At 48.6% G+C, this 22,662-nt stretch overlaps 1 protein-coding gene and 1 long non-coding RNA gene across 2 annotated transcripts in view; both read right to left on the bottom strand.

Moving 5' to 3' along the window:
* Positions 1-22,662, bottom strand: part of LOC116279191 (uncharacterized) — a 45,874-nt gene that overhangs the window by 20,208 nt on the left and 3,004 nt on the right. The window lies entirely within an intron of this gene.
* Positions 8,268-20,148, bottom strand: LOC140698622 (uncharacterized). The gene is made up of 2 exons (XM_072968888.1): positions 19,965-20,148; positions 8,268-15,181 (listed from the first exon to the last, which is right to left on the bottom strand). Exons 1-2 carry the CDS (start codon positions 20,146-20,148, stop codon positions 14,658-14,660), a joined length of 708 nt encoding a protein of 235 aa, XP_072824989.1. The 3' UTR covers positions 8,268-14,657.

Below are 22,662 nucleotides of genomic sequence, written 5' to 3' on the forward strand. Positions count from 1 at the left end.
GCTCTGCCATCCAGGCGGGAGGGCGGGCGCCCGCGGCCGTCTGCGCGGAGACAGCCCGGCTCACCCACGCGGGGGGCCGCGCCGCGCGCGCGCAGCTGGACCAGCGGGTCCTCGCGGCCCCTCGCCGAGCAGCCCAGCCTCTGCACTGACTGCTGGGCCGCGGCTGAGCCGGTCCAGGAACCGCCGGCCCAGTCCCTTCAGGAACAGTTTGTCCCGGCGCGCGCCGGCCTCCTCCGCGGGGCGCGCCTTCCGAACGGCTACTCTTAGCATCTGTTGCAATCTGAACACGCTGGAATATTCCCAAATATTCAAGGGCTGGTTCCTCTTGGCTTAACAGTTCTTTCCTAGATTTACCTCATTCCCCTCACGTCTTACTGTAAGGAGCAAGAAGAAACTAGGTTCCAACTCTTTGCTAGGAAACCCCTCAGCTAACAGCCAAATTCATCACTTTCTAAGTGATGCCTAGAAAGTCCAGAAAACATTCATCTTTGTTTTCTGCCGGTCTGTAACGAGGGTCCCCCCTCCTCCGGTCTCCAATAGCATGTTTCTCACGTGCGTGTGTTCTGTCATAAAGCACCTTTACGTCCGTATTCCTACCGAACGCTCGTTTGAGGTAATCCAGGCTTTTGCTACCATACACCTCAAAAGCCTTGCAGCCCCCACCCATGACCCTCTTAACAAAGCCACCTCCACGTTTTCAGGTACTTACAACAGCAAACTGCTTCCCGTCACCAAAATCTGTATTTTTTTTTCTTGTGGCCATTGCAACAAGTCATCACAAATATGATGGCTTGAAATAACAGAAATATATTCTCACCCTCACAGTCCTGGAGGCCATTCGTCCCACTAAGGCAGCTGTCAGCAAGGCTGCACTCCCTCTGCAAACCTCCCCTCCCTTCTGGTGGCTGCCAGCCTCCGCGGCTTGTGGCCACACCACTCGAACGGTCAAGGCAGCGTCTGCACACCGCCTTTTCCTCCTCTGCGTGCGCCAGGCTCCCCCCGCCTCTGTCCCATGATGATACATGGGCTTACGTTCAGGCCCACCCAGAACCCCCAGGATGGTCTCTCTACCGCAGGACTGAATTTAATCACACCTGCAAAATTCCCAGTAGATCCGAGGTAAGGGAACCTGGATGCAAGGCTGTCGTCACAGGTCACGTGCAGTCCACACCAAGGCTTGGGACCAGTTGACAGGGACACTGGGGAAGGACAGACTGAAATCTAGCATGGATGAGGAAGACGTCAAATCTGGAACCTAAGAAAGTTGTTAGTGACACAGGCAGTAGGAACTCATGGAAAAAGAAATAAGCAAAAACCTGATCCTGGCAAACAGTCCAGACACAAGGAGGTGAGTGGGTGCCCAGCACACACCCTGGCAGGTGTGTAGTTTCCTGGCCCCAGAGGCTCCACACCTGAACAACCCCCTCTCTCTCCACCTGCTCCTTGGACTGCCCCCCCACCCCCACCCAGCAGAACCGTGGGCCGCTGTGGCTCCAGCAGTGGCGGCTGTCTGCTCCTGCTCCAGCTGTGGCAAAGGGGACTGTGGCACCTGTGGCTGCTCCCAGTCCAGCTGCTGTGTCCCCATTTGCTGCCAGGACAAGCCCAGATGTAGTGGCCAGTCCGGTATTCAGCTAGCTTCTTCCACTTGCAGCAGCTCATGAGGCCCATGGTCTTGTCACTCCCCTGAACACTTCTTGCCCTGCACACCTCCTTCCTTCACTGTCCTGTGTCCAGCACAGGAAACACCATTCACATGAGTGGCAATGGCTCTGTCCTTGTCCCTCCCAGATATCAATACCCAGAAGAAGGCCATGTTCTAACAGTCTCTAAAAAGCAAGTGGCCACTGCATGTCTTTCTGACCCTTCTAAGGGCCACTAGCTGCCACGTGCAGGCGCTGACCTCCACGTGAGGGGTCTACCGGTGGCCGGTCGAGAACATCCCTCCCGGCTCCTCCATGAGGAAAGATGCTGCTCGGATCACATCCACGCGTCCTTCCCCGACAAAGCCTAGCCCCGCAGCGCCCCCTGCCTGATAGCAGGGGTCTACACTTGTCTGCTAAAGTACGACAAAATGCTTTTTCAATAAAACTATCTCTGTCACTGCAAAACAATTTAAGTCACAGAGTAGCTCACTGCCGCCTCTGCACCAAGGGCTGATGAATAAGGAGCCTGGGTTGGAATGCGCTCCTGGCAGCCCACGCCTGTCTCCCGGGCACTGACCCCGTTTACGTCCAGCTGTCCCGGCTGCCTCCACCCGTGACTGTCCTCCACTGATGTTCTGGCAAGGGGACCTTACGAGGCACGACCGGCCTGCAGGTCAGGATGTGGGGCTTGCGTCCTGTGTCTGCGACCGCCCGGCAGTGGGGGTTTCCCTTTGGGGCAGTAAACTTACTGCGGGGGGACAGCAGCCTCTCTGCGCTCCTTCCCTCCCATCTCACAGGGGCTGGAAAGCATTGTCTTGACTCCCTTGCACGCGGTTCCAGCTGCAACAGGCTCAGCCGCCCTGCACTGCCTTCTCATGTGATTTGGAAAGAAAAATAAGGCAGAAGCAAGTAAGGGCATCTTGGACCTTAGTGCTGTGCCATTAACTGCATCCCATTGTCCAGCCATGGGCGTCATGCTTGTCCAGGATGCTCAGCCTGAAGCCCACATCTCTGCCCCTTTCAGTGGTTCTGGAACCACCTGGCTCACTGTGTTCAGTCCCACTGTGGCCACAGACATACATTCCTAATCTCCAGAACTGGTGACTGTGTTGGCTCACGTGGCAAGAAATTTCAGCCTGCTGACCAGCTGATCTTGGATGGGGAGATTCTACTGGATTGTCCAGTACAGTCACAGGGGCCCTGAAATGGGGAAGAGGGAGACAGGAGGGTCACAAGCAGACAGACGGTGGCTGGAGGAGGACTGGACTGGCCACTGCTGGCTTGGATGATGGGGAAAGGAGAGGAGCCGTGAGCCGAGGCCCCGGCACCCAGGGGAACGGGCTCTCCTCAGAACATCTACTCATGAGTGGGGGCCTGCCAACACCTCGATTTTAGCCCGGAAGACCTATTTTCAATTTCTGACACTGAGAACTGTAAAGTAACAGATGTACTCAATAGAAAAATGTTTTCTAAATGACCAAAAAGAAAACCAAATGTACGCTGTTTTAAGCCACTAATTTGTGGCGACGTGTCACAGCAGGCACAGGAAATGAGCACAGTGCGTGTGGTCTGCCGTGCCTGACGGGCCCCGACTGACTCAGAGGCCTCGGTACGTCAGTGTCGGGGCCCCGCCAGTCCTGACACCCCGGGCACGGGTCTAAGAGTGAGAACTCACGATCCCCCTTCCCTGGGCTGCACCGGGTTCCCTCCCAGAGCTGGTGCTCCAAGATGCCAGATTTCATGCCTGTTCGACTGTGTCCAAGGAGGTTCAGCAAAGTCACAGAGCTCGCAGGTCCATGGTAGGTGTCCCTTGGCCTGACCACAGGCATTGACTCTGGGGTGGCCCTCAGGTCTGGTTACACTCTCTCCCTCAGAGGGAGCGACACGGGTGTGGCCCTCACACCACCCATCTGTCCATAGACCTCAGGGAGAACCAGGCCTCCCGGGTCACCCACCGCCTCTGTCCTTCCCTCCCAGTGAGACCCTGTACCAGGTCTACTCAGACTCTCTGTGGGCTGAATTGTAGCCCCCACAATTTGTATGTTGAAGTCCAAGTTCCTTGTGCCCCAGAACACGACCTTATTTGAGAAGAGTTTCTGCAGATACAGTCAGCTAAGACAAGATGAGGTCAGAACGGAGCAGGGCGGGCTCCTAGCCCAGCAGCACTGCTGCCCTCTTACAAAAGGGGAATTTAGAGGCAGACTCGCTCATCGCGGGGAACATCACACGAAGATGGAGGCAGAGGTTCAGGGCAGGCTTCTATAAGCCAAGGGACACCAAAGCTGCTGGCAAATCCCCAGAAGCTAAGTGAGGGGCACAGAACAGAAGGCAGGAGGACAGGATGAGGAACTCACCCAGAATGCAGCGTGGAGTCACGAGAGTGGAGCCATCAGACAGAAGCTAGGAAACGTGGGAGGCAGATTGCAAGGCTCCATCGTCCACGCAGAGATCAAAAGAAACGGGAGGAAAGCAATATTCAAAGAGACAATACACAAAGACGCTTCAGATTAAAAGCACATAATGGGTCCCTAGGAGGAAGAACAAGAAAATGCACAAATAGATCACATCGTAGCGAAACTGTGGGATATTGCAGATGAATGGAAATGGGCTTCTGCCGCCAGGTGGAATGTAGTAAGTGGCAGCATCCCGAATGCCCCTACAACAACGAAGCGAACCCAGGTGATTTACAAACATCGTGTTTTAAAGACAGTGGGGAAATGTGGATGTAGCAAGAACTAGGTGAATGGGATTCCTGAAGCAGAAACCTTTCCAAAAAACAGAGTGCTCTCCCCTGATGGGAGATTACATCACACACAACCTCTGTGACTCTTCTACACGCAAGAGCCAGCGTACATGAAACATTACTAGACGTAAAAGGAAATACAAAAATGGGACTAATAATCAAAAGGAAAAATGGAATAAAAGCAGACAAAAATGACTCAGATTTTGCTGTTAACTGGCAAGGACCTGAAATTAAACATACTGTGGAGAAAAGATGGACAAGCTAGATGAAAAAAATGAAAAACTTCTACCAAAATGGTATCCATAAAAATAGAATCAAATGGACATTCTAAAGCTGGAAAGTATAATATATAAAACTCAGAACTGACTGGCTAGCTTTCACAGCTGACTGGACACGGCAAGAGACGGGATTAGGGAACGCGAAAACGAGTCCACGGGAAAACACCCAAGCTAAAGCACAGAGAGAAATAAGAACGGGAGCAAATCAATGGGTGCAAAAGGTGCACCAGACAGAAACAGAAGTATAACTGGCAGCTCAGAGGGAAAGGAGAAAGAAATGGGCAAGCGCAATACTGAAAGGACAGGGGTTACGCAGGGTCTAGAACTGACAGAAGACACCAACCCACAGCTTCAGGAGGCCCAGTAACACCCGAGAAGAACACATCTTTAAAACCCTAGCTACATAATGACCAGCTTCTGAAAAACAAAGGGTTTTTTTAAATTCTAAGAGCATAGCAAATGGCACATGACTCCCAAAGAAGGAACAGCAAAATGTAGAGCTGACTGCAGGAAAAACTATGGGGGCCAGAAGGCAGTGGAACGCCGTCTCTGAAGGAACGAACGACGAGCATGGTTAGTGAACAATTCTGTGTTGAAAATTCCATTTTCAACAAAAGTAACTTTTCAAAAATGAAGATTACATAAAGACATCTTCAGGAAGACAAAACTAAAACGCTTCACAAGCAGACTCACACTTCCAGAAAGACTGAAAGAAGTCCTTCAGGCTGAAGGGAAGTGGTCTCATAAAAAACAGACATTTCCAGGAAGACCACTACAGAGTGTGAGTCTGCGGGTAACTACAAAAGAGTAACGACCATGTATGGGCTGAGTCGTGCCCCCACATTTACAGGTTGAAGCCCTAATGCGGTATTCGGAAAGACGGCCCTTAAGGGGAAATTAAGGTTAAATGAGGTAATAGGGTGGGTCCTAACTCTATAGGACTAGCGTCCCGAGAAGAAGAGGAAGAGACGCCAGACAACTGAGCCTGCCCCGCAGTGTCCCCTCACACAAGGGGGGCCTGTGACAGCACAGCGCGAAGGCGGCGAGCTGCAAGCCAGAAAGCGGGGTCTCGCCCAGAATCGTCCTTGAGCTTGGACCGCCAGCCTCCAGAACTTTAGGAAGATAAGTGCCTGTTGTTAAGACACCCGGGCTGTGGTGCCTTGGCATTCCAGCCAAAGCAGGCTCGTACAATGACCATTCAAAGTAACAGCTTAAAAATACAGCTTCTGGGGTTTGCAATACATGGACAAGAGAAACACGTGAGGGCAAGTCAGCAGCAGGGCGGACGGAGCCGACCTCTTGTGCTTTTCTTGGTTTCTTTGTGAAGGAGTAAAGTCATAATTTTTAATGTAGACTATAATCTGGCAAGAAATTCCTGGAAGGTAAGATATGGATAAACACAAAATAAAATCCAAAATAATCTATAAATAAAGTATTGCAATAAGCAAGTAAATTTAGCGAGATCACTGGATAACCAATCAATACAAAATTAATTTTCCATATATGCTAAGAACAGCAATTAGAAATTTAAGTTAAATTTTAAAATACATAGTTATTTATATTAAAATCTAAAAATCGTTTCTAACTCATCCCCCCAAAATCATTCACCTAGCAATATAAATTGTATAAAATAATACACAACCCCTAAAATGAAAATCACAAAACATTATTGAAAGATATTGAAGAGGAATTTAAAAATGGAAAGCTATCTCCTATTCCCAGATTTCATGGCTCAATGTTGCCAAGATGTCAGTTTTCCAAACATTGATTATTGCAGTCAATTAAAATCCCAGCAGATTTTTTTTCACTTGCTAACTTATCTTGACTACAAGTGTAATAGTGAGCATTTTCCCCGTGTTCCCAGTCTTAGGGAGAAAGCCTTTTGTTTTACCCCTGAGTATGATGTTTGCTGTAATGTTTTCTTAGAAAAACATTGGGATACAATGCACCATGGGTCTCTCATTTCTGTGCGTCTCAAGAATAGAGATACAGCTGTGTTTAGCTCCGCATGATTTTTCCATGAGTGTTTGTATAGCAAACAGCCTTGGGAGAGAGCACTGTCTCCCTCTGAAGCAAAGGGTGGGCATGTTTACTGCCTATTATAAAAGGCTCAGATTCTCAAAGCTCAGGGCTCCTACCCTGTAAGGTACCTCCAAGTACACAGGTGTCACATGGGTCGCCCTGTGGGAACTGGAATTCAAGGAACTGGCGTTAAAGGTTGGTCCTTGTCTGCTGGTTCTGCGGCGAGTGACAAGCAGTGCTTTGTCTCTGACCCAAGGGTCTCATGTCTTTTACCAGGACCTGTGAAACCGAGGCAGTATAGCTTGCAGTTTGCAATTGAAAAAATGCCTCAGTCACTTCACAGTTCTGGACATTTGCTCTATCAGGTTAAGGAAGCTCCCTCCTAGTTTTCTGAGAGATTTTGGTAAAAATCATGAACGGGTACTGGCTTCTGCCTAATGCTTGTTCTGAGCGTGTGATATGATCAGGCGGCTTCTCTCCTCTATTCCACTCGCATAGTTAATTACATGGATTCCTTTCAGAATGGTACACAGACCTTGAATTCCTGGGGGAAAGCCTCATGAGAATTTTAAAACTGTATGTGTATTACTTTGATTTAAAACATTAAAAGTAATTCTTAGATAGTAAATACTAAAATCAGGGCAAAAGAGCAATTGGAATTTAACAGTCTTCTCAATAAGTGGAAAGGAATTGGACTCAGGGTGCTGGGACTAAATCCAGCTCGTCTGCTTGGTGCCACGTGCCTCTCCCCGCGTGAGCAGCTGCCGAGATGTTGACGCCTGGGGACGTTCCTTAGACGCTGCCGGGGTACAGGCCTGGGCCATCCTCCAGAAGGTCACTTGCGATGGGCACAAACGCTGGGTGACCACTTCCTTGGGAGGCCAGGGATACACTGAGCAAACACAAGCCGAGCTCCTAGCTTTAGGGACCAAAAAAGGGGAAGACACCAAATTTAGAAGCCTAGGAAAGCCGATGCTGCCTGAGTCAGTGAGGGTTCGGGGACGAGAAGAAACAAACACGCCACAAGCAGGAACCAGGAAGTGGCCTGCGCCCAGATCTCACCTGACCCTGGCAGGGCTATAAAGGCCCCTGGCCCTGGAGGCTCCACATCTGAACACCTCCCCTCTCTCTTCACCTGCTCCTCTGACTTCCTCCACTCTCCACCCACCAGAACCATGAGTCACTGTGGCTGTTCCGGGGGCTGTGGCTCCAGCTGCTGTGTGCCCGTGTGCCGCTGTGTGCCCGCCTACTCCTGCTCCAGCTGTGGCAAGGGGGGCTGTGGCTCCTGTGGGGGCTGCAAGGGGGGCTGTAGCTCCTGCGGAGGCTGCAAGGGGGGCTGTGGCTCCTGCTCCAGCTGTGGCAAGGGGGGCTGTGGCTCCTGCGGGGGCTGCAAGGGGGGCTGTGGCTCCTGCGGGGGCTGCAAGGGGGGCTGTGGCTCCAGCTGCTGTGTGCCTGTGTGCTGCTGTGTGCCCGCCTGCTCCTGCTCCAGCTGTGGCAAAGGGGGCTGTGGCTCCTGCTCCTGCTCCAGCTGTGGCAAGGGGGGCTGTGGCTCCTGCTCCAGCTGTGGCAAGGGGGACTGTAGCTCCTGCGGGGGCTGCAAGGGGGGCTGTGGCTCCAGCTGCTGTGTGCCCGTGTGCTGCTGTGTGCCCACCTGCTCCTGCTCCAGCTGTGGCAAGGAGGGCTGTGGCTCCTGTGGCTGCTCCCAGTCCAGCTGCTGTGTCCCCGTTTGCTGTCAGTCCAGCTGCTGCAAACCCTGCTGCTCCCAGTCCAGCTGCTGTGTCCCCGTTTGCTGTCAGTCCAGCTGCTGCAAACCCTGCTCCTCCCAGTCCAGCTGCTGTGTCCCCATTTGCTGCCAGTGCAAGATCTGAGAATCTGAAATCAGACCAATGCACGCTCCCTGGCCATGCATCTTGTCACGCCCCATACCCCCAGTGCATAGTTCTTTGTCCATCCCCTGCAGGAGTCATGGAGTCTGAATCTTCAGGACCAGAGTTCCCGCTCCACACTTCGTGATGGAGAAAGGGGTCCCCCTCATGTGCTTTGAGCCATCCGGGGATTCACTACTACACACAACTCAGAGGAATCTTCGTCCTTGGCAGCTGAACTTTACCATCTGTAGGCTCTTCACGTACTGAACCTCAGAAGGCCCACTCCTCATGCTCCGAATGGGGCACAGAGCTGTGCTACCATTTCCCTACTCCCGGTTCCTTCCTGCTCAGTCCTCATTCTCACATAACCTCAGGGCTGGTGCTGATTCCCCGGAACCTGGGGGGCCACATCCATCACACGCCCCTCACCTCTCCCCTGACACCAGCTCATTCTGACTCTCGCTCTAGCAAATTCCACTCTGGACTTTGTGAGGCCTCTAAATAAACAAAGTCTCGACAAGCCATGTCTCACTGTGATTCCTTCCTCACCGCTTTCCTGGCGAGAAACGTTCCTGAACGTCTGGTGCACCGTTCGTGGCAGCAGAGGCCGTGGTGCGCCGGCAGTATTTACTAACGTTTGGCACGTGCTGACCTCTGTGCTCTGCGCCTTGAGTTCTCAGTATTTATCTAGAGGAAAAGATACTGGATGTTCACAGACTTCGTGGACAAGTTTGGTTAACACGAAGTTATTCATTAGAGGATGGAATTAGCAACCACCTAAAATTGAATGGCTGCAAATGACATGACATGATATATTCTTTGGGGGCAGGGGGAAGCAGGCAGTGCAAATGCCTGTGGGATTTTTATAACCCGGGGATGTGGTTTTGTTGTTGTGTCACAGAAAAACGTCAGGATGCAAAACATTACAGAGCATGTGGTCACAACCGTGTTTGTGCAAGAGATGGATGAGGTGAGGATTCTCTAATATTTGTATCTTTAATTTTAAAAATTAATACTTTTTTTAAATATGCAGATTTGGGACACTGTGAGCATTCTTTATCCTGGAATGAGTGGTGATTACACAGGTACAAAAGTTCAGTGAGTCGTAAACTTCTAAGATAGGTAGACTTTCCCAACTCAAATCAAAAGCAAAACACAAAAATGAAAATAAATTATGTGCATGCTCTTAAGTCATACATGAAGAAACAGGTTACACTGAGTCCACTGCCTGGTTATACCAGAAACAGAACCAGCAAAGAGAATGTCCCTGTGTCTAGCTTTCCAATTATGCTGCTGCTACAGGAATTATTGGTGATGTCAACGCCAGAGAAGAGCTGCAACACTTTTCCTGAGAAGCCTGAAACCTCTTGTGAGATCCGACCCGGTCTCCCACAGACTCCAAGTTAGGGGAATCTTTGGAGGCACCGTAGGGGCCCAGGCCAAACACCTGGCAGGAAAGGGGAAAAAAAGACTGTACAGCCAACTACCAAAAGGGGATGGGTGTCAAGGTGGGTTCTGCAGGCAGGACTGGTGTGTGCCAGGGGCAAGGGTGATACCCCTCTGGACCCAGGAACAGCGACCCAGCACCACTCACTGGCGACCACCATCAACCAAGGAAGTACGTGGCAGACTTACCTACTGGGGAGAGAAGAGTCTTTCCACAAACGGCCCTGGGACAAGTGGATATCCACATGCCAAAGTATGAAGCTGGGCCCTCACTTCACACCCTATGCAAAAATAGCTAAAAATAGATCCAAGACCTAAATTTAAGAGCTAAAACTATGAAAGTCTTAGAAGAAAATGTAGGTTTAAGTCTTCGTGACCTTGGATTTGGCAAAGCATTCTTAGAAATGACGCCAAAAGCACAAGCAACAAAAGAAAGTGGGTAAACTGGACCTCTGCAAAACCAAAGATGCTTGTGCTTCAACGGATGCCACTGTGAAAGTGGAGCGCGAGCACAGAATGGTGGGAGATGTTTGCAAATCTGACAGTGGGCTTTTATCTGACGTCCACAAACTCACCTGACTGACTATGATTACCAGTGATTTCCTCCCAGGAAATTAGAAATAGAGGGGAACTTCCTCAACTTGATAAAGAAATATCTACAAAAGACCTACAGCTGACATCATACTTCATGATAAGAAATGTCGAGCCTTCCCACTACGATCAGAGACGAGGCAGAGACGTGCCCTCTCACCACTGCTCTCCACATCACACTGGAAGTCCTAGCTAACGCAATAAGACAAGAAAAAGAAATCAAAGGTATACAGATTGGGAGGGAAGAAATAAAATGATCTTTGTTCACGGATGGTGTGACCATCCACGTTAGAAAATCCAAAATCACCAACAACAGCCCAGAACGACCCCCTGGAAGGAGCGAGCAGTCACGTCAGGGCCACAGTGAGCGAGGCTGACGTAATAAGTCAGCCACCTGCCTTCAGACCAGCAAGTGAAACACAATGACGCTTAGCTTTGCGCCCGAAAAAGTGAACCACTTAGATACAAATCTAATGAAATATGTACAAGGTTTATACGAGGAAAACTACAAAACTCTGATGAATGAAACCAGAGAACCAAATCAATGGAGAGAGAGCCCAACCATTTTGGAGAAGAAAGAACAAAGGCAAAGTGGGGAGAATTACAGCTCAGTGGTAGAGTGTGTGCTTAGCACGCACGAGGTCCTGGGTTCAATCCCCAGGACTTCCATTAAATAAATAAATAAACCAAATTCCCTCCCCCCCACAAAAATTTTTAAGTTTGTACTATATACAGCACAGGGAACTATATTCAATACATTGTAGTAACGTATAAAGAAAAGGAATGTGAAAAAGACTGTATGTGTGTATATGTATGCCTGAACTGTTATGCTATACACCAGAAACTGACACAAAAGTGTAAATCAACTACACTTCAATTTTAAAAAATTTGATAAGCTGTACTTCATTAAAATTAAAAATATCTACTTTGCAAAAAAAAAAAAATGTTAAGAGAATGAAAAACAAGCCTGGGGAAAAAGTTAAAAACTTTCCGAAAGACATATCAGATACAGGACTAGTATCAAAAATATATAAAGAATCCTTAAAACTCGACAATACAGAAACAAACAACTCAATTTAAAAGTGGGCAAAGGATCTGGAAGTACACATCACCAAAGAGAATGCTCAGATGGCCCATAAGCACACAAAAAGATGCTTCACATCATATGTCCCTCGAGAACTGCAAATTAAAATGACATGAGATACCACTACACACACCCTGGTGTGAGTGCAAAATGGTGCAGCCACTTTGGAAGATAGTTTGGCAGTTTCCTACAAAACTAAACATGCTCTTACCATGTGATTCAGTAATCACACTCCTTGGTACCCAAGTGAGTGAAAAACATGTCCACAGAAAAAACTGCACATAGATGTTCATAGCAGTATTATTCACAATCATCAAAAATTGGAAGCCACAAAGATGCTCTTGTGTTGGCAAGTGGCTGAATAGACCGTGGTTCATCCAGACAACAAAATATTATTCCATGCTTTAAAAAGAAAAAAAAGAGCTATCAAGCCATGAAAAGACGTGGAGGAAACGTGAAAGCATGTTACGAAGCGAAAGAAGCCTGTCTGGATAGTTGACAGACTGTGTGATTCCACCCACGTGGCATTCTGGAAAAGGCAAAGTTACGGAGACAATGAAAAGACGAGGGGTGGGGGTGGGGGTGTGAGGAGGTGAGAGGAATAAATGGAGCACAGCGAATGTTTAGGGCGGTGAGACTATTATTCTGTAAGATACATAATGGTGGATAAATGGGATTAAACTTTTTTCAGAGCCCACAGAATGTAAAGCACACAGTGACCTCTGAAGTAAACCATGGACTTTGGCTAAATAGTAATACATCAATATTGGCTCCTCTGTTGTAACACATGTACCACATTAATGCAAAATGTTAGAAATGTGGGAAACCGCGAGGGTGAGGGCAAAGGGCGTATATGGGAGTACTCTGACCTTCTCACTCCATTTTTTTCTGTAAACCTAAAACCGTTTTTAAAAATAATACAGTCTATTGAATGTTTTTAAACCTGTGTGTGTGCCTGCATTTGACTCCCCTTGGCCACTCCTCCTTTTTATTGTTGCCTAACTGTCATTCATCTCCACTAGAAACTCCTTTTTACAGGGAGCTGGTGCCCGGTCTCCCCATTCCTCCAACTCACATCACCTGTGATGTGAGCTCTCCTGCTGCCCCACGGTGTCCACTCCACCTGCTAGGATATCTGTACTGGCTGCACTCTCACAGGATGTAGAAGGCACCGTGGCTCTGGCCCCGTGCACCATCGCACAACACAAGACCCCCATCAGGACATCAGGTGGAACCCACTCTGCTCCCACGTGTTTCAAGGTTCTTCCAGAAGTCAGAGGACTCATTTCACATTTTTCCTGGCTCCCTGGGGACAGGAGTGAGGAAACCTTGACTCTCACTCTGCTCTCTGTCTCTCTGTGGTCCAAGTCCTTCTCCAGACCCACTAAGTCCTGATCCTTCCTCAGGCCGTCTCTAACTCCTCCCCGAGTTCTCATCAGTCCCAGAGTTTCAAGGAGAGCCTGCAACTTCATCCATGACCCCCACCCATGACATCCCTACCTGCTGCCCTTGAAAGACACAGGGGTAGGAATCAAAGTTGGCAGTAGAAGGCAGATGCTGCATAGTCACCTGTCATCTTCCAAGAATCCCCTCCAAATTTTACTTCTGAATATCAATGCAAATTTTCTAAATAGTAATCAATAGACTCCAACAGTGTATCGAGATAAACATACACTATGACCCAGCTGGGTTTTTTCAGGCATGTGAGGATGGTTCAATATCAGGAACTCTAGTCAAACTGACAGATGCAGAGGTGACCATCTGACCGCGTGTCAGGAAGCCCTGAGATAAGATGCTGCAGACCGGTGGGTTAACTTCACCGTGTAATCAAGGGAAAGGCTAACTTCACGAGTAGAAGGGTGCATCTCTGCCAAGGTCATCGTATACTTTGCTAATTTGGAGGATCCCCTGTCAGGACAAGACTCAGAGGTGGAGACTGAAAGAAACATGGAAGAAAAGGAGGAGACTTCTCATGCAAAAGGGAGGAGGTCCAGCCAAAAAGGCAGTGGGTGGAGGGCTGAGGAGGAAGGCGTCCAGTGGGACCCGGTGCCCAAGAGGATTCAGGAGCAGCAACACCTGGAATGCAAGCTTAAGTTCTCCTTTTCAGTAAAGTAATCCTCTTATCCCCTCTTCCAAGCTTAGAACCATCCCTTCAACGAAGTGGCCTGAATCAGCAATGGCTTGGTGATTAGAGAGGAACCTGGTTTCTTCCACGGAGCAAGGCTGAGGAGGGAGGTGGACCAGCAGCTGGAAGCAGCAGCCTCAGGAGGAGGGGGTGGTCTGAGTGGAGAAGGGGGAAGAGAAGAGCAGGAACCAGAGGCATTCGTCAGGATTTAAGAACTACTCAAGGATGGGGGGGGTTTCTTCTGAACACCGGGATAGGGACTAGATCCTCCTTATTTGGGTACTAAAGAAAAGGAGATCCCCAAAAAGCTGACAAAGGCCTGGGTGAAGTGAGGCAACCTGAACACAGACACACGTACTCCTTCAGAGGGAAGTCAACCACAGTGCCATCTCCAGTGGACAGGATTGTGGGTAATCTGCTTTCTTCTCTCGTTTCTTATTGTCTCCAGTAGACACCATGGATGACTTAAACTGTACACAAGTAAGGTTAACACTGTCATGGAGAAGCCAGCACAGCAAAGGGAAGAGCACCTGGGTGGACTCTGTCATCCAGAGGTCCCCTGAGGTCAGCAGAGAAGCCGTGTGACCAGCACCTGGGAGGAAGCACTGGGAGCCTGGAGCTGAGGTCCTGGTTACGGGGCCAAAACAAAGGGGAAGAGGACAAATAGGAAATACAGAAAGTGGATGCTCACCTGAGCCAGGGGGAAGGCACAAGCATAGGGAAAAAGCAGGGCTTAGACAAACAGTATCAACAGTCACGAGGAAGTGACCCTGCGCCCAGCATCTCACCTGACCCTGGCAGGGGTATAAATGCCCCTGGCCCTGGAGGCTCCACATCTGAACACCTCCCCTCTCTCTTCACCTGCTCCTCTGACCTCCTCCACTCTCCACCCACCAGAACCATGAGTCACTGTGGCTGTTCCGGGGGCTGTGGCTCCAGCTGCTGTGTGCCTGTGTGCCGCTGTGTGCCCGCCTGCTCCTGCTCCAGCTGTGGCAAGGGGGGCTGTGGCTCCTGCTCCAGCTGTGGCAAGGGGGGCTGTGGCTCCTGCTCCAGCTGTGGCAAGGGGGACTGTGGCTCCTGCGGGGGCTGCAAGGGGGGCTGTGGCTCCAGCTGCTGTGTGCCCGTGTGCTGCTGTGTGCCCACCTGCTCCTGCTCCAGCTGTGGCAAAGGGGGCTGTGGCTCCTGTGGCTGCTCCCAGTCCAGCTGCTGTGTCCCCGTTTGCTGCCAGTCCAGCTGCTGCAGACCCTGCTGCTCCCAGTCCAGCTGCTGTGTCCCCATTTGCTGCCAGTCCAGCTGCTGCAAACCCTGCTGCTCCCAGTCCAGCTGCTGTGTCCCCGTTTGCTGCCAGCGCAAGATCTGATTATCAGTTTTTGCAGGGATTCTTACTGAAGCCAGTGCCATCCCTGGTCAGGGGTCATGGGCTCCAGCACAGTCGTCATCTGCCTATTCCCGACCCCCTCTGAAGCAGACTCTCCTTCCCTACCCAACTTCCCTGTTTTGAATCCTCCTCTCTTGCCAAGTACAATTTTTCCTATTTGACCTTTTGCTAAGAAATGCTTCAGGCACTTGTGTCCAAGAATGACTTCCAGAGCCCCCTTCTCGGCATCTGGAGACCTTCCTGAATCACCTGCAGCAAAGGCCTGTCCCAAGCCCTGCCCACCTGGCACCTGCTCCAGTAAGGACTTCTGAGCAGACAGCACACGTTCCCTCAGCTCTGCTCCTTCTTGGTCGCTAGTTGCTCAGATCTCTCTGTCCTTTAAGTGTCTAATAAAGCCACTCACCCAGAACCCTATTTCTGTGTTGGTACATTTGTCTGTCTCTAGTCCTCTGGTGGGGTGGGGGGGGGTGCACATCGGAATATCACCTGTGGCTACACTCATCCCTGGACCTGCTCACAGCCCACCTGTCCAAGTTTCCCAGAGTGTCCCCAGAGAGTGCTGGCCTGCTCCCCATCCCCCAAGTACTTTGTGTGTGTTTTCTACAGCCAACTATCTGAGCAGCTTTGAGCAAATCACTTTTTCTCCTAGAACCTCAGTGTCCACATCTGTGAAATAGGCAGTTAATAGCACCTTCCCTATAAACGGTAAAGCAGCTGTGTGAGGTGGGACATGGTGAGATGGGGGCCTGGGTAATTTCTGCACACACTCCTGGCTCAGTGATGAGCAGAGCATTGTCTTTACTGAAGCAGCCAGACCAAAATATAGAATATACTTTTAAATGTTAATGGACATTCTAATACTGAAAAATGCACTATGTGGAAATGCCTAAAATTCATGACTCATGGGACAAATTTAACAACAAAAAATAAGTTCAGAGAACTCAAAGATATATAAATAGAAAATACGCTAATTGAAACACAGAAAGAAAAAATGTTGAAAATAAAAATAGAATGGAGCATGAGAAATGCAAAACATAGTTTAAAACACATTTCTGAACTCCCAGAGAGAGAAGGGAGGAATAATGGAGCAAGGGCTATGTTGAAGACATAGTATAATGGTATATTTTTCCAGAATTCATGAAAACCATGAGCCTACAGATTCAAGAGGCTCAGCACACTCACAGCAGAGTAAATAAATAGAAAATCACACAGGGGCTAACCACAGGGCACCTTTCAAGCACAAAAGGTCAATTTTTAAAAATTGTAAAAGCAACAGGAGGACAAGGACACATTATCTCTGAAGGAGCAATTGTAAGAATGACGGTGGACTTTTTAACAGAAATGATGGAATCCAGAAGAAAATGGAAAGACATTTTTCAGGGCTGAAAGGGAAAACTGCCAATGTGGAATTTTATGCCTAATGAAAATCACCTTCAAAATGTAAGTGGAATATAGCTGTCTTCAGCTGAAAGATCTCCACCACAAGAAACACTAAAGGAAGCTCTTTGAGCTGGAGGAAAGTAGCTGTACGGGAGTGAACCTCAGGAGTGAGTAAAGCGTGATGGAGAGGCTAAATAGGCTGGTAAGAACAAAAGAAAATTAACTGCCTAAAACAGTACATTAATGTCCAGTAAGATCGTTAACATTCACAGAAGTAAAATATAAGCAAACACATGAAATTAAACACATGGAATTAAAAGGTGAGGTTCTCTCCTTTTTCAGGAAGTCATGAGACTTCAAGAAAGTAAAATGTAATCTCTAGGATAGCCATTAAGAAATAATATATGAATATATAGCTCAAAAGCCAATAGAAGAGATAAGCTGAATAGAAAATATTTGATGAATCCGAAAGAAGACAGAAAAGGAGGAATAAAGGAAGAAGAGATGAGAGAAATACAACATAAAAACAGCCATTTAAGCCCAACAAGGTTGGCAACCACAGTAGATGCTAGTACTCTGAACAGTCCAATAAAAGGCAACTGTCAGGCAGGGACATTAAAAGGACACTCGACCACACACTACTTACAAAAGATACACTTTAAACATCAGGACCCAGAAAGGAAGAAAGTGAAAAGATGGGAAAGATATATCCTATAAACACTAATTTTATTTTCTAAAAAAGCTAGTGTAGCTATATTAATATCAGGTAATACAGACTTTAAGACAAAACTTATCAGAGACAACAAAGAACAGCCAACGATGCTGGAAGAGCCATGCGATCAAAAGGAAAAGGACCCTCAGTTTCTATGCACCAAATAACAAAGCTGCCAAACACATAAAGCAGATGTTGACAAAACCAAGAGAAGTGGTACACAAATTCACAAACAGAATTGAGAATATTAATAACTCTCTCTCAGTAACTGATATAACAAGGAGATAAAAAGTCAGCAAAGATACAGGCGACCCGAACAACATAAGGAGCCAACTTGCCTAATTGATGTATATTGAAATCTTACAGAGTATGTCCTTTCACAGAGAGGAGTCAAACTCGGACTCAGTAAGAGAAAGACAGCTCACTGTAATCCCCACATGTACGAAAATTAAGTCAGAGACTTCAATATAACCCAGAAGTCTAAGAAATCCCAGTGGAAATTGAGATATATTTTGGACTGCCTTACAATGTAAATATGACATCAAAGTCTGCTGGCTTCGGCTACATTGTGCTTAGAGAAAAGGCTACAGCTCAAAACACGTGTATTAGAAAAGGAGAGCAGGTGAAAATCAGCTGTCTAAACTTCCATCTCAAGGAGCTGGAAAAAGAAAAGCAAACTGAATTCAAATAAAGGAGAAGAAAGGAAATAATAAAAGTGGGAGCAGAAATCAACGAACGGAATCAGATGTAAAACAGAGAAAATTAACATCGCCAAGTCGTTTGCTCTTCATAAAGATTAATAAAATGCACAAACCACTAGCAATGCTGATCCAGAAAACAGAGGAAAAGGTAAATCACAACTAAAAGAAATGCAAAGGGGCACTATGACATACTCTGCACACAGTAAAACCATAACTAGGTGTGAGGACAAATCTACACGAATAACTTCAAGCTTTAGATGAAATACGTGAATTCCCTGAAAAACACAAGTTCATCGCAACTGACATCAGAAGAAACAGAACGTGTGACGAGTCCTTTCTCTGCCAAAGAAATTGAGTCTGTAATGGAAAACTTTCCCACAAAGAAAGCAGAGGGCCAATGTCTCCGAGAGTGAACACTTCCAGGCACTTAAGGGAGCGGTAGTGCCAATGGTGGGAGAAGGGAGAGCAGACACCCAAAGCTGCCCACATCCTAACCCTCAGAACCAGTGAATAACGGAGGCTTTAAGACATGGCTTAGTCGAGGACCTTGAAACGAGGAGACTGTCCTGGGCTGTCAAGGCAGGCCCACTGTTGTCACAATCATCCTTATTACGTGGGAGGCCGGAGGGTCCAAATCAGAGAAGGAGACGCAACGAGACGCTGAGGAAACGCTGAGCGTGGAGCGATGTGTCTGGAGATGGAGGAAGGGGCCGTGACCCCGGAATGCAGCTGGCGTGTACAATCTGCTCGAGGCCAGGAACGGGTCCTCCCCAGCGCCTCCAGAAGAAACCCCACTCGGCTGTGAACACGGCCTGATTTCAGGCTGTAAGACCTATTGGGTACTTAGGAACTACCAGGTGACAAATGTGTGTTGTTTTAAGCCACTGAATTTGTGGTCACTCTTTTTCACTTGGGCAGAGGGCTAGATTTGCTCCATGGGCACCAGTTTGTTTACTCCTAACACAGATTTTGTTTCTTCAGCGGTGAAGATTTCTCCCATTCGTAGATTGCCTTTTTTGGGGGGTGGGGAGCAGGTAATTAGGTTTACTGATTTAATAGCGTCCTGGGGATTGAACCCAGGGCCTCGTGCGTGCTAAGCACGCACTCCACCACTGAGCTCTACCCTCCCCACCCCTGTGGTCACGTTTAACAACAACAACGAGAAACCGACACACAAATCTTTCACAAACTCTTTCGGAGATGAGAGAAGAGGTAAGGCTACCCAACTTACTTCATGAAGCCAGCACGCACTTGACACCCAATCTGTAGATAAAACAAGAAAACACGACATGCCGAAACGTCTCGCAGACATACGCAAACGTCCAACAAGACTCAGTTATAGGAAAGGGTTATTATGTCACAACCAGCAATGACAGGTTGACTTGACGTCCCAAGTTTGATCAACTCAGCTCATCACACGTACCGAATAAAGGAGAAGCCGCATAGGATCACCCCGGTAGGTGCGGAGAAAGCATGTTGCGAGCCCAACGCGGGCCAAGGGCGCAGCTCAGCGGCAGGCGCGTGTCCTGCGTTCCGTCTCCGGTACCTCTGTTTAAAATTTTTTAAGAAATAAATAAATAACTACCGCCGAGGGGGGAAAAAACCAGACACGCACGTTTAAAACAATCAACACCTATTCATGATTTAAAAAAAAAAGCTCCGCAGAAACCAGAAACAGAAGGAAATACAGTTAACAGCCTCCTGTGAGATTTCCAGCGGCCGGCAGTGAGCGGTGGGCGGGGCGGTGAGTAAGTGGCCCCTCACTGTGCTCCCTGTTAATGGAGAGTTGAGTACCTGGTTGGAGGCTGAGTGGCAAGAAGGATTTAAAGAAGCCCTCGAGTGCCACCTGACTGTTGCTGGCTCTCCTGTGACATCAGGACCAGGAGCACCCCGAGGCCCCTGCAGAGAAAGCACACCCACACCCTGTCCCGACAGCCACGAGCAGGACCATCCCCAAGGGCACTGACCCTGCAGAGAGGACCAAGATGCAGACCTGGAGAGCAGCGGAGGCGGGAACAAGCCACCTGGGCCGACGGACTGGTCCGGATGCCCAGGGGCTGGCAAAGGTCGTACTCCCCCGTGGGCGGTGGCACCGCCAGGCATCTCCCACTATCCACTCTGCAGGCGCTGTCGGGTTTCTGTCTGAGCAACAGCAGTGTGGCCAACCCAGGAGACATCCCTGAGGCTAGGAGAATCCATGGACAGTGTGGGGAGAGCTGTCCCAAGCCTGAGGGCTGTGGCTGCTCTGGACTGGCCACCCTGGGGACAGACAAACAGCCCGAGGAAGAGCCCGTCACTGGGAACAACCAGCCCTCGCCCTCATGGGTTGTCTAGATCTGCCCCCACAAGGAACAGTCCACCACCTTCCCGTTAGCAGCCAGAGGTCCTCTGTCCCAGGAGGCTGTGATGCACAGGAATGTTTACAGTGGCTTCATTTGTCATCTCCAAAAACTGAAAATGGGGGGAGGGCGGGGTGTATAGCTCAGGTAGTAGAGCGTGTGCTTAGCTTGCATTAAGGTCCCAGGTTCAATTCCCAGTACCTCTATTAAAAATAAATAAGAACCTAATTACCTCCCCTCAACAACAACAAAAAAATTTTAATGTGAAATTGTAAAAAAAAAAGTGCTTAAAAAAAACTGAAAACAACCCAAATGTTCTTCAGCAAGAGTAAACTTTGGTTTAAACATGCCATTGAGTACTTCCCAGCAGCACAGAGGGATGACCTGCTGTTATATGAAACAGTCCGGAGGAGCTGCCTGGGCACGTGAGACTCGGAAGCTCGCCTCCTCCATGACTCCATCCCCACCACAATCTCAAAAGACAAAGGTCCCAGTGATGGAGACAGGCCAGCAGGAGGGGCATCACCATGAAGGAATAGCTCCAGGGAGAGTCTTGGGGTGGTAGCGCTGTTCTGTGTCCTAAGTATGATGACAATACACGAATCTGTACATGTGTTAAAAGGCACAGAACTACACATGGGTTCGAATTCAAAAGAGTCCATTTTGCCAAGGATGTTGAGAAATTTGAACCCTAAGGAACTGCTGTTGGGAACACAAAACGATGCAGTGCTGTGACAGTTTGGTGGTTCTTCAAAAGTTAAACACAAGTTAAAGTCATCATATGATCCAGTAATTTCACTTCTGGGTGTCTCCCCTAAATAACTCAAAGTACGGTTTCAAATAATTGCACACCCGTGTTCCTAGCAGCATTATTCGCAGTAGCTAAAAGCAATAACCCAGGCGTCTGACTGGTGATTGGATACACAATGCGGTCCATCCATACAATGAGCTATTATTCAATCATAAGAAAGAATGAAATTCTGACATGTGCTACCACGTGGATGAATCTTGAAAACATTGCCTTAAGTGCAATGAGCCAGGCAAAAAAGAACAAATCCTGTCGGATCGCACTCATATAAGGTCCCTAGAGGGGTCAATTCCATTGAGACAGAAAGTAGGTTGAGGGGCCAGGGCCTGGGGGAGGGGGGAGGGACTGAGTGTTCAATGGGACAGAGAGTCAGCTTGGGAAGATGGAAAGTTCTGGACGTGGATGGTGTCATGGTTGCACAACAGTGTGAATGTGCTCAGGGCTGCACTTAAAAATGGCTAGGATGGTAAAGTTTATGTTATATAGATTTTACACATATAGAAAGTCAACAAAAAGTCAATTTCACTACATAATAATCATAAAAATTAAATAAAACGATGCAAAAAAGAAAAGCGAAAAACGACAGGTGCATAAGAATCTCCTGGCGTTGTTAAAACACAGATTGCAGCTCAGCAGGCTTGGGGTGGGAGCTGAGAGTCTGCACCTGTAACCCGCTTGCAGGCAACGCTGACACAGCTGGCCGGGGTCTCAAGGCGCCAGGAGATAGCTACTATAACGTCCCTCGCGGCACTGCCACGCGCAGGAAAACAAGCTAAAGGGCGCAGAGGAGATCTGTTCATGCCATGGAAACCTGTACAGCAGCCCCAGTGCATAAACTAGGCTCACCTGCATCAGCAAGGATGAGCGGACTGAGATGTGAAAAAAAAAAAAGCAAATTGAAGGAGAACCGCTCCTATGATACTCATACGAATATTTTAAAGCGCATGAGACAATACCACGTGGCGTACACAGACTCACACACACAGCCAGCCGGGAAGACGGCCGCCACCTTCCGCGGAGGCTGCCTCCGAACAGGGAGGCAGGGGAGGCACCGGGAGCACTGCCCCCATCTGTACTGTTGTTTTCTAACCTGAAGCAAACTGGGAAAGGGCTGACAGGTCTGGCTGTAAGGAGCCAGGTGTCTGTTCTGTCATTCTCTGTGTTTATTTGTCCATTTTTTAAATGTCATACTCAGAAAGAAAATAATCTGAAATGTGGTATTAAAAGCATATAGAAGGAACCTACTCACTGCTGGTTTTAATAGCTGAGATATGGAAATAATCTAATATATAAAAATGGAGAATTGGTTCACATATCACCATACGTCCACAAAACACCACTCACACAGACATTTATCACCAGGTTGTGGGAAACAGGAATGAGAATGAGCCTCAGAAGTACCTCCTGGAGTGAGAGGAGTCAGACACAAAGGAATCCACACAGCACGTTCCCATGTCTGTGAAGTTCAAGAACAGGCAACAGCACTGATGGTGATAGCTCAGAGGTGAGGGGGGTCTGCCCGCAAGGGTTGTGAGGGAACTTTC

The sequence above is a fragment of the Vicugna pacos genome, chromosome 10 (assembly GCF_048564905.1).
Source record: "Vicugna pacos chromosome 10, VicPac4, whole genome shotgun sequence".
Classification (NCBI taxonomy): Eukaryota; Metazoa; Chordata; class Mammalia; order Artiodactyla; family Camelidae; genus Vicugna; species Vicugna pacos.